This window comes from Panulirus ornatus, chromosome 8 (genome assembly GCF_036320965.1).
Source record: "Panulirus ornatus isolate Po-2019 chromosome 8, ASM3632096v1, whole genome shotgun sequence".
NCBI classification, from domain to species: Eukaryota; Metazoa; Arthropoda; class Malacostraca; order Decapoda; family Palinuridae; genus Panulirus; species Panulirus ornatus.
The window spans coordinates 4,863,009-4,875,896 of NC_092231.1; the positions used below are offsets into that span (position 1 = coordinate 4,863,009).

The window sequence follows — 12,888 nt, forward strand, 5'->3', positions numbered from 1 at the left end:
ACACAAATCACGCGAACATACGTTGCGTCATCTAACGCGAAATGAACAGTCACGCGAACGTACGATTCATCAACTAAGGGCGAAATTATCGTGTAACAACGCTAAAATAAGATACGACTAACAATGACGCGAAAATAAGATGCTGCAAAACGACGCGAAAGTAAGATTCAAAACAAGTGGAGCAAAAAAAAATGTGAAACAAACACAGTCATGCGAACACAGGGCGCTGGAAAGTGTCTGGTAAGGACAGACAACACCAGGAAGACGTTGCGACACCAGAACGAGAGCAAGATACAGTCAGTAACACGAACACAGTGTTGTGTACCACAAGCTGTTACGCCAACACAAGACGCCGCAAATACTAACGCCAACATAAGATCCAGCAAACAGCATCGCAAACAAATGGTACAGCGAACTACAACGCGAACTTAGAACGGATAGGCACGCAAAGAGCGAGGCAAACAAAAGACCCAACCAAAAGTAACGCCAAGACAAGGCCCAACAAACAGTACGGCAAACAAAAGACCCAACAAACATTTAGGTAAACAAAAGACCCAACAAACAATAATGGAAACAAAAGCCCCAACAAACAATAAAGTTAACAAAAGACCTAACAGACAGTAAGGCAAACAAAAGCCCCAACAAACAGTAAAGCTAACAAAAGACGTAACAGACAGTAAGGCAAACAAAAGACCCAACAAACTGAGGCAAACAAAAGACCATACCAACAGTAACGCAACAGAAGACCCAACAAACAATAACGTTAAGAAAAGACCGAACAAACAGTGAGGGAAACAATAGACCCAGCCAGCAGTGACGCTAGGACAAGACCTCCCCCCCCCCCCCCCCCAGCATCCCGCAAGACCACGCCAGTAAATCACTTTTAATAGAAGGATGAACTAGTTTTAGACTCGTTGGTTTAATATCGGATTGTTTTAGTGACTGCAAGATGGCATTTAAATCAGGTACCGGTCGACCGTCGGTGCCCCCCCCCCTCAAGGGCAGCAGTCAGATGATAAATAGATTTAAGGGGGGTGGGGGTGCGTTGGCTGGGGGGGGGGGATTGTTGTGGTGGAGGGGGGGAGGGGGGAGGGGGACATAAATCACATTGAACGTGATAATTGGTCATAATGCTTTGATGGCTTACACAGTGAACACCGGGATATTAATGAGCTCCAGGTGGGAGGGAGGGGGTGTATCTTCTTTTGGGATGGGGTAGGGGGGGTTGGAGGGAGAGAGGGAGGGATAATGCACACACACACACACACACACACACACACACATACACACTAAAAAGAATGGATTAGAAAGAGTCTTCCAAAAATCATGGTTTGGCCTTCATAGACCTCACACTATCTGATCCTGCCTGCTCGTCTTAAGTAACTACCTTGACCTCGTCCGCAAGTTTGGGATGATGTGAATCGCCTCCAACCAATCCCCGAGCACCCACCGTCAAACCTTCCTTGCCACCCCGAGAGATCCCTCGTCCCCTAGTTGCAGTTCGGTACCACAGTCAGCCAGTCGCACTGAGCCTTTGCGACCTCGTAACTGCCACCGGTGGCTTACAAGAACAGCCCCGTTGAACTGAAGTGAGTCAGATGTTATGAGAATTTGAGCCGTGGGACGAAACGGGAGAATAATGATAAAGTTGAGGAAGCGGAAGGCTGATAAAGATCACAGAAGGAAATAATGGAAATGTGACCTTCAAGTCGGCTGTTTGTTTGTTTGTTTTTGTTTGTTTTATATGCGTATTCTGCTGCCTGTCTTTTTGTTTGATTGGTGTTGTTTGTCGTAGAATTATTATCTTTTTGTGTATCGTGTGAATGTTAGGTTTTGTAAATTGGTTGGAACGCTTAGGTTCGAATCTTGGTTGAGGCAGTCGGTCCACAGTCAACCCAGCTTTTCATCCACCCCTTAGGGGATTGGTCGATGAATAAGTTACCTGGATCGTGCTAAGATATACTATGATATATATATATATATATATATATATATATATATATATATATATATATATATATATATATATATATATATTGGTCGGGTCTCCTTTCTTATTCTTGGTAGACATTTTGGCCTGGAACTGTTGTACCCAATTGTTTCGTCTCGCGTTGATCATGGTAATGGCCATGTTGAGGAGGGGGGGGGGGGAGATGGGTCGCCTTGCTCTTCCATTCTCTTCGCCCAGATATTCCCAACGCTTTTATGGGTTCGTACGTGCAGAGGTTCTCTCTCTTGCATTGTTCTGTGGGAGCTGCTCCTTTTGTGGTGGCACTGGCTGTCTGGTTCCTCTTTCGCATTGCGGTATTTAGGGTGATGTGCGGGAAATTTTTTCTTGGGGGAATGGAGGGAGGGCTGGGCTGGTGGTGGCTAGTGCGGCTCATTGTGTGAAGCAGTGGTTAGGGTGGAGGGGGGGGGAGGGGGGGGGGATGGAAGTGGTGGGTAGAACCGGTGCTTTTGAACAGCTGGATTTGGGTCGGCTTCATTTAGCTTGTCAGAACCTAATTTGTTTTGTTGATGTGCTCAGGACTTATCTTTATTTTAAATGGCTGGTTATTCCTTTCCTCTGCATTGCCTTTTTAAATGGCCAGTTATTCCTTTCCCCTGCATTGCCTTTTTAAATGTCCGGTTATTCCTTTCTTCTGCAGTCATTTTAAATGGCCAGTTATTCCTTTCCCCTGCATTGCCTTTTTAAATGTCCGGTTATTCCTTTCTTCTGCAGTCATTCTAAATGCCCATTTACTCCTTTCCTTTACATTGCCATTTTAAATGCCCGTTTATTCCTTTCCTTTGAATTGCCATTTTAAATGCCCATTTATTCCTTTCCTTTGCATTGCCATTTTAAATGTCGAGTTATTTCTTTCCTTTGCATTTTAGGGCCTAGTATTATTCTCCCTCGTGGTTTAGTGGTCTCTTTTGAAACGTGGATTATTTGAATTTTTCTCTTTTTTTCCATCCTGGTCTGTATTGATCCAATTACCTTCGTATAGATTGATACCTTCAATTCCTTTTTACTGTTCGTATTGCCATCATTTCTTATGATCGTGACCCGTACCGAACCGTGTGTATGTGTTAATGTCACCTCCACACATGATATGGTCTCCATATTGAGTTGGTACGTCAGCTGTGTAACTAATGCTGGTGACAGTTACCCTCCTTGTGCAACTCCGATTTCTAGTTCACATACGTTCCCCAGAGGGTCGTTATGTTACAGGTTATCCTGTATGGTTTTCTAGACAGTAACATATCGATGTTGTGAGACAATGTGGTATGTTATTATGTGTAATATGGAGTCTTAACCCTTGGCCAATGCCATATATCGTCAAACGCCCTTGACTCAATTCGTAGATTTATATAACATTGTTCTACGTGTTCTGCTGCACTGGCATATGTTCATCATTAAGGACAAGCTGCGTCTTTTACCCTAAGATTGTCTCCAGCCATCAAATTAATTTGTCCACCTTGGACGGGAGAAGAGTAATGCAAGACTACATTACGACCTCTCAAGTTTCTAAACCAGTTTGATGATGTCATTGACGAACACTTCTGTAAAAGATGCGAAGATAGAACTACCTCAGGCCACAGTGAAAAAAAATAAACATGAAACGTTTAAAAAAAAAAAAACGCCTAAAGGATTGCCTTTATAGTGTAAACGTTACGGGACTGTGATGCCAGACAGAATACAAACGTATGGAATGCTCTGTGGGTGTAGAGGAAATACAAGAGATCGGGGCTCCACATGACAGCAGTAGGACCTCCTCTGTATACAAATGGGTAATGATAAGTGATCACACACACACACACACACACACACACACACACACACAAGGAGGAGGAGGAGGGGTTGGGGGGGGCATGGAAGATATCATCACATGCCACACCAGGTGGGTAATTAAGACACAAGGATCCTCAGGGACGTGTATATTGTGGGCAAACCCGTCCCAGGCGAACACCTGACCCTCCAACACCTGGACTCCCTCCCTCACTCCCTCCATCACCAGCAGGTGGGGATCGAACACCGGGCTTATCATGTCATCATGCATAAGGTTTATAGCTCTTACCTGTGGTGTAGGGGGCTCTGCTCCCAGTCTCCCTGTCTGTTACGTGACGCCACATCATCAGCCTTCTCCCCATCATTTTATCCCCTTGTATCCAGACCATCTTTATCTCCCTGTATCCAGACCATCTTTATCTCCCTGTATCCAGACCATCTTTATCTCCCTGTATCCAGACCATCTTTATCTCCCTGGCTTCTATTTTCCTGGCCAGCTGTGTCTCCCTGACCCTCCCTCCCACAGTCTCCTTGACCATCAGGCCTCCGTGACCCCTTTAGTCTCTCAGGCACATCATTCTCTCCCTGACCTTGTCTCTCCTTGACACCCCTGCTCTCTCTCTCTCTCTCTCTCTCTCTCTCTCTCTCTCTCTCTCTCTCTCTCTCTCTCTCTCTCTCTCTCTCTCTCTGCTCGCCAGCGTTGGCACCCCTCTGTCACCCTGCAGCCTCACACGCGCCATTCCTGTCATTGGCAATCCATCACACATGCAGACCTGTCGCCCGTCGCATGTCCTCACCCATTACGTCAAGTAATCGTTGTAGAGAGTCATTGTGTGGCACTTGTGTGGCACCCCACGGTGGAGGTGGTGCCAGGGCTGCTGACCAGCAGACGGACACAGTGCCAGGGCCCGTCATCCTCAGGGCCAAGACCGACAAGGGACACCCCCACCCACCCTCCCTCAACCTTGGGTCATAAACTTGCAGTAAATCAACCTCTCTCTCTCTCTCTCTCTGTGGGGCGCGCACCCTGACGGATCTCCCAGACCTTCAGATATATATTTTTTTCTTTTTTTGAAGAGAGAGTGTTATATTGACGCCAGCGGGTCGTAAGAGCGATCTCTCCTGGTGCCTCCTGACGTGCATGTACGACAGTCATGTTCGTCATGTCGGCGCGGACCATGTCATGAGGTGGTCATGGCTGCTCCACTAACAGGTTAGTGGGACGCGTGGCATAGTGGACCGCTTGTTTGTCAGGAATGTCGACCGTGGTTAAAAGACGCTCGACATGTGTCGTAAATCTTTTGTCTCTGAAGGTTACGACGTGCCACGGTGTCAGGGCGAGTCGCAAAAGGTCATGGGCCGCCGTACCATGACATCCCTCAGGGGTCATGGGCCCCCGGTGTTAGGGCCAAGACTCACAGGGTCATGGAAGGTCATGGGACCTCAGTGTTAGGGTCAAGTCTCGCTGTTCATGGAAGGTTATGGCCCCGTCGGTGTCAAGGGCCAAGACTCCGGAGGCCATGGAAGGTTATGGCCCCGTCGGTGTCAAGGGCCAAGACTCCAGAGGCCATGGAAGGTCATGGCCCCGTCGGTGTCAAGGGCCAAGACTCCGGAGATCATGGAGGCCTTGGAGACACAGGAGTGGTGTCCAGACGGCTGTCAGGAGGGAGGGTAACCTGCGTGTACCAGGGAGGGAGGCAAGGTACATTGGCCTTACTAGGTCTCATCTCAGAGTCGTGGACAGTGGCTCCTCCAAACCCTGGGACCTTACCTGCTTCCTCACCGTAGGGTGATGGACAGACAGCTCCGGGTTCTGTTACTCGTCGCACCTCCACTAAAGTATGTAGGGATCACAGAGATAGGAAGTAGGAACCGCGTGACTTCACGTTGACGGAAGATATTCACGCAATACAAAACCCGAACCATTATCCCAATGACGGGAAAAATATGTATAGACTTATCTAATGTGGATTTATGTACCATGGTCTGTGTATTCTCCCATCGTTGCAACGACGTTTTGGGTCACATTTTCTGTTTAAATGAGTAATATAACGAGTGAGGGGGTACTTGGCTAGGGGGAGGCTAGTATAAAGCGTACCCTGGATTACAATACGCGGGCGCAGGAGGGTGATTGGTGGGGCCCTATTGGTACCAGAGGGTTCTCGTCCCGTCAGGAAGAGAGGAGTGGCATCTGTGGTATTGGTATGATGTAAGCAAAGTAAGAATGACATACATACACATATTGTTCCGAGGGTTCGTCTTGGCATGATTACAGACATTGTAAAGGGGAGTGAAAACACGTCACTTTAGGTATATAAGTGTACACGGGATTGAAAGGAAGCTTAGGGTAAACGTATGTACATCAGATACATAGTACATGGCTTACGTAGTACATGGTGATACTGACGGGTACATATCAAGAATTTGACGTCATCGATACAGCGATGCTTTGCATGGACTCAGGGAATGGCAAATTTCGGGCATAATGCTAGAATATCTTCAAGGTTATTACTGTCAGTGAAGTAGTCCTGGCGTTCTCGAAGCGATTGATCTTAAAGCCTTAAATCACCGATTTAAGAAAATTCGATTATTCAAGTGTGTGTCTGACAAGCGCAGAGCAGAGCCAACGGGACTCTAGTTTCTCTCGACTTGCCAAGTGTACCTGTACCCTAGGTGTAGTCTAGCACAGGTCGTGTGCTCTCCATACTGACGTGTCTTAAACCTACCAGGGATTCTGGCATCTCTCAGGAGCTGGTGTGTTCGTCCTGGACTGTACAGACCGAGCCTGACGCATGGGCCTGGGAACGGGCGAGCATGTTCAGCAACATAATCAACATAATGATGGTTCCAGTATGCCCAGCATGTGCGGGGGATCCGTGTTATAGGCTTCCGCAAGCATTGGGTGAAGGATGGAGGGAACATTTTCCTGTAGGAGGCTCTGTCTACTGGGAGAGTTAAGGCCTTGTCTTGGTAGGCAAAGACGGAGGAACTGCTGAGAGTAGTGATGCGTAAGTGAGCGTCAAGACGCTCTGAAGAGGTTGTAGGAAATGCTGGTGAATCAGGGGACGTCTTGCTTCATGGTATTATGAGGTGCGAGACGAACCCGTGAGGCGGTGCACGTTGCCCTCTCGCGGTGGAGGGAGGCACCGAGGAATGCCCCGAAAACCTACCTCGAAGCGTGTCCCGAGGCTTGGCTCGAGGAATATCTCGGGGCTTGGTCGAGACCTGCGTCAAGGCGTGTGCCAGGGCCTGTCCTGAGACCTGCCTGGAGGTGTGTCCTGCGACTTGCCCCTAGGCTTGGCAAGTCACGTCAGAGAGAGGAGGCACCAGCGCAAAAAAAAGCGGGATGCGACAGCCAGGTGAATCATCACGCGCTCGTGAACTTTCCCACACCACAGCTGGTTGGCTGTGTCCCCGTGGGAGTCTGGTGACTGCACGCACCACTCGCGCGCGGCGTCAGGCGTGGGTGAGGATGAGAAGAGACCGAGTGACGGGCGAGGAACCAGTTAAAACCTCTTTTGGGACCGACGAAGGATGGCGCGAGGAGGGGAGGGAGGGAGAGTGAGAAATCGTCGAGGAATGAATGAGGGGTTCATTGAGTGGTGAGTAAAGGGACCAGTGACGGGGTGAGGGGGAACGAGTAGGTGGACGTGTGACGAGTGGGTGAGGGGGGGGGGTCAGCGAGTTGATGGGCGGGTTGATTGCCGAGACGCCTGAGAGGGGCGGGCGAGGCACCACTGACGGACGGAGGAGGAGCTGGTGAAAAGCGGGAGAACGGTCAGTATGGGGGACGTCTAAGACATGAGGTCATAAGGCCTCGCCTGTCGGATTCCTGTCTGGAGGGCCTCGCCCGTCGGATCCCTGCCTGAAGGGCCTCGCCCGTCTGTATGACCCTCCCTGTGTGATCGCTTCTAGGGGAGCCCTGGTGTATAGAGTGCCCCTGCGAGAAAGGCGACCCATTCTACACACATACACACACACACACACAAACAGCTCACGGATCCTGGCTGAGGACCCCATTCAGGACGCTACGGGCTACAAGTGCTTATTGACGTTTTGGTCGAGGTTCAGGAGGAGGAGGAGTTGGGGTAGGGGGAGGGTATGATGGAATCCCAGCCCCTCAGGAGGCGTGCTGGTGGCTGGCAGGGGAGGAGGCGAAGGGCGGAGTGTGAGGGGAGGGTGAAGGGAGGGACTTTTGGGGGGTATAGGGAAGACCAGGGAGGGCCAGGGTGTGGAGAGAAGAGGGAGGGTGATTAAGGAAGACTAATTGGCTTGTCAGTCTCGTTGAAGTTTTTTTCTTTCTTTTCTTTCCTCCTCATCTCCGAATAATGAGAGTCCTCAGGTCACGCCCGCGTTCCTCAAGAACGGTCGCGGAACTTAATTTACTTGCTGAATAATCACGTGTCAGAAGGAGTCCAGCTCTCTCTCTCTCTCTCTCTCTCTCTCTCTCTCTCTCTCTCTCTCTCTCTCTCTCTCTCTCTCTCTCTCTCTCTCTCTCTCTCTCAGCCCCACCCCCAACCCTCCAACTATCATTTTAATCTCTTTATGAGTTGGTTTATGGGCCGCGTCATGTGATACGGTACCGGAGCCCCAAGACGTTTTAATTAAGGCCCCATTGAGGAGGGCAGAGCCCCTGCACCGCGCACCACCACACCTTCCCGAGGGACGAGGCCTCTATGGGGCTCCGACCCCACGACTCCCCCCCCCCCCCCCCCCGAACTTGAGACGTGGTGGACGTAAGCGTCCTGAAGATACACACCTCCCGTGCCATTACATATTTTTTATTGAGGTCATGTCTCTACACCCCATTCCCAGATCCGTAGCATCTCTCTCTCTCTCTCTCTCTCTCTCTCTCTCTCTCTCTCTCTCTCTCTCTCTCTCTCTCTCTCTCTCTCTCTCTCTCTCTCTCTCAGCGCCCGTGTTCGTATTTCACCACCGGCTTCGTCAACAAAAGAGGAGGGCTACGTGCTGATACGTCCAGGTCGTGTTATGACAGTTGGCCCTGCCCTGAAGCCGTGGGCGGGGAGCATACGAACGAACGCGAGGGTATGAATGACATTCCACTGGACAGGAGGCGCGCATGCTGTTCCCAGGAGGAGCCACCCTCCCTCCCTCCCTCCTCCCAGACTACACACTCATCACCGTGTGTGTGTGTGTGTGTGTGTGTTATTAGTCCGGTCCGAGTCGGAGAGCCGCACCATGTTATTAACACGAACCCGTAAGCTGGTTTAATGAGGAGCGGGAGGAGGAGGAGGAGGAGGAGGTCATCAAGACCCGCTCCACTAGATGAGTCGGTTGCCCGTTCATCATAACCACCCACCATGACGCGGTGTGAGGAGCCTCATACGTCGTCAAGGTATGAGGAGGGACACACAGGCCTAAACACCTCCCGAACGGAGCGACTGTTTGAGCGTCCGTCTCTTGGCCTCCTCTGACCTCATCGCCACTTCTCTATCCCCCTCCTTTCCCCCCCACACTACCCACAACAGCACTTATGCCACTACCCCACCACCGCTGCCACTACTACTGCTCCCCCTCCCCCCCCCCCCCCACCCTCCATGCCAGAACCACTTCTCTCTTCACCCTTCAAATACCATTTACTCCCCCGTACCCCCACCGCCACACCCGCACCCCATCCTCTTTCTCCAGTACCTAATTAACTCACCATCCCCAGCTGGTCAAGTACCCTCCCTCCCTCCCTCCCTCCCTAGCAACGCCTTCCCCCCCCCCCCCCTCCATGGCTCTCCCACTCCTCCTCTTCCACCCACCCACCCTCTGGCCAGCCCGGGCGTACACGAAGGAACACTGGAGGTTGGTCTGTGTTCGGTACATACTGCTACGGAGGTACATGAGTCGAGAGAAATCCTTCAGGATCTGCTGTGGGAGGCGATCGTAGGATACCATACGTCCTCAGAAGGATCCAAGTAAATGAAGTGAATAGAAAACGGTCTGTTGAATGTCGGCAGCCCTTCGACTGGTTAATGCACACTTGAATCACGTCATTGGAGGGAGGTCATAATTGTAATTAGTTAATTATCCACAAGAAAGTTTACGATTGAGGTAAGGCTGGGTACTGTACGTTTCGGATCTGACCTGTGGGTCGTGGACATTACAGTTAGCTGCGGGTGGTGTACACGGGTGTTGTGTCTTCTGGAAAGTGTGGAAGTTCTTTTGAGGACTACTGGGAGAGTAGAGGTATAGTGGGAGGATGGCTGGGATTTCACGGGAACGCTAGGACCCTGGAGGAGGCCCAGGAGGAGGAGGAGGAGTCTCGGGAGTTGTGAGAAGTATCGGATATACAGGAGCAGTACCAGAGGTTGTGAGTGAGAGACCCTCCTCCTCTTGCCGATGTCCTTACGTGGTCTCACTCCTGTGACCTTCTAGTTGGGGGTCAAGTGTTCCTTCGTCCTTCCCTTCGTTGGAAAAGGGAAATTCGACAGCATGAGTTCCCCCCTCTCACTGCCTCCTTCTCTCTCCATCGCACGATATCACACACGGAATAGCTGCCCTCCTCCTAGCATCCTAGAACGCCTCCCTTTCTTATCTCCCTCCAAATCATCTGAGGTCATTGGAACTTATGAAAAAAACAAAGAATCTACCATGAAAAATCTTCTGAATTGATTCCTTTAGCAGTGTATCTCCCTCCAAATCACCTAAGGTCATTGGAGCTTATGAAAAAAAAAAAAAGAATCTATCACGAAAAATCTTCGGATTTAATTCCTTTAGCTGTGTAAACATTACCTGATCTTCTTTATCACGAGCCTCGGCTTTTTATTCAGCCGAAGAACAAGCAAGCAGAGGTGGTGGACCTTGACTTAGGCTACCATCATTTATGTTTCCGTTATCAGCCCGGTAGTCAACATGATGTAGGAAGGCAGTGGCTCGTTACCAGTCGTTACCAGCGTTGTCGTACAGGCCTTCAACATGAGCTGCGGGAGGAAGCATAAAGACCAACTTTATCGTTTAAAGTTGCGTTCAAAGTTTAACGTCGGGATCATTGTTTCATGCGGAGGTATTCAACGTATTCGCATTACCTAACGACGCATTGCGTAACGAGGGTTCGTTTTATTCCATGTTCCTTGTATCTAACGAGTACCCAACAGTTTAGATTTGATGTTTATGTTGTTATTATTTTTATTATTTATTAGTATTTGATGTTTATTATGTTGTTATTATTATTTTTATTATTTATTATTATTATTATTATTATTATTATTATTATTATTATTATTATTATTATTTCCTGCAGTTTCATGTCTGCGCTCCTTCCAGTAGCAGGGGAGGGGATGGACTTTTCTGCAGGAAGTTTTTCGACGAGACTTGTTACCCTGCCCACCCCAAGCCACCCCCAACCCCCTCCCTCCCTCCCACGATGTTGCAGCCTCGCCGAAGGTAACTCCTCCCCCCTCGCTCGCGGGTGGAGTCCGGTAACGCCTGTTGTGTAAATATTGACCGACCGCGTAAGGTCATCGCGTCTCCCGAGTGTTTCAAACTTGGGTTTTGCTGGAGTTGTAACACTGTTTTTCTCCTCTTTACAGAGTGCCGGTTGGGGAAGAACAGATACTCCCTTTGGGAAGAGTGGAGTCCCAACCTGGGCTCCCCCTTCGGCGTCTGGGACTGCGTGAAATGTGTTTGTGAAAAGGTAAGTCATGAGCCCATTTTTTCTTACCCCCACTCCCTCCCTCGTACATCCTCCTCCTCCTCTCCCTCGCATCCAATTTGCCTATTTCATTTCTGACTCGTAATCCGTTTATGCTCCCTATTACACTTTTACTAATCTCAGTTTTGTCAAGAAAGAATAGTGTACTCATAATTCGTGCTTTTACTCATCTCATTTTAGTTTTGAAAAAATAGTTTACTCATTTTTCATTCTCTATACAAGTCTGTTACTCACTCATCAATTTCTCTTTTTTTTTTACTCATGATCCATCCATGATCCTTATTACTCTTATACTCACTTCCCTGTTTTAGTCATAGTCCATGCACGACTCCAGTTACTCACGCTCACCCACCTATTTGACTCATGATCACCTCTCCCCCTGCTCTGTCTCTCGGTCATACCCCCAGAATGATATATATATATATATATATATATATATATATATATATATATATATATATATATATATATATATATATATATATATATACATATATATATATATATATATATATATATATATATATATATATATATATATATATATATATATATATATATATACACATATATATATATATATATATATATATATATATACACATATATATATATATATATATATATATATATATATATATATATATATATATATATATATATATATATATATATATATATATTCCCAGTTCTTCCTCTTCATGTTTTCGATTATGCAATGTGTCTCTACACATCTTTCTGCCCAAGTGCAGTGTTTTTTTTTTCTTTTTTGAACACGTGTGTGTAGCCAGGTGGTGTTACCGTGCTCCCCTGACTATCCTGGAGGAACAGGGTCGTGTTTTGAAAACGACGCGTGGCTGAAGAAGGAACGGCCTTTAGATAAAGACCACATGTGATTGATTTCTTGGGGAGGGGGGGGGGGGGGCTTCGAGAACCTGAGTGGCGATGAAGTCTTGCACAAAGTTCCTCAGTGATGGTACGACCCTTGAGTACGACGGTACGACCCCTCTGAGCACGACGGTGCGACGCCTTTGGAGTGACGGTACAATATCGGAGGGTCAGGTCAAAGGCCAGGCCTACAGTAGCCCCAAAGGTCGTACCATCATGCTCCAAGGGTCAAGGTTCTAGTCAAAGGCTATGCCAATGACACCCTATGCCGCCATACCCAAGGGTCGTAAGGTAAGGGTAAGGTCAAAGACTATGCCACCATACCCAAGGGTCGTAAGGTAAGGGTAAGGTCAAAGGCTATGCTACCATACCCAAGGGTCGTAACGCAAGGGAAAGGTCAAAGACTATGCCACCATACTCAAGGGTCGTAACGTAAGGGTAAGGTCAAAAGGCTAATGCCATAGCACGCAAGGGTCGTCCCGTCGTGCTATTTCAAAAAGTTTATTACAAGAAAGCGGGATCCAGAACCCATACGATAAATTCCCTCTCTCCGTATCACACTTCCCTT

The 12,888-nt window shown here is 48.4% G+C and overlaps 1 protein-coding gene across 2 annotated transcripts in view; it reads left to right on the plus strand.

The window, feature by feature from the left end:
- Positions 1-12,888, plus strand: part of LOC139749763 (dorsal-ventral patterning protein Sog-like) — a 486,011-nt gene that overhangs the window by 287,631 nt on the left and 185,492 nt on the right. For both annotated transcript variants that reach the window (XM_071663985.1, XM_071663986.1), the window contains exon 2: positions 11,311-11,414. In XM_071663985.1, coding sequence (XP_071520086.1) covers positions 11,311-11,414 — 104 coding nt within the window. The remainder of the gene's footprint in view (positions 1-11,310; positions 11,415-12,888) is intronic.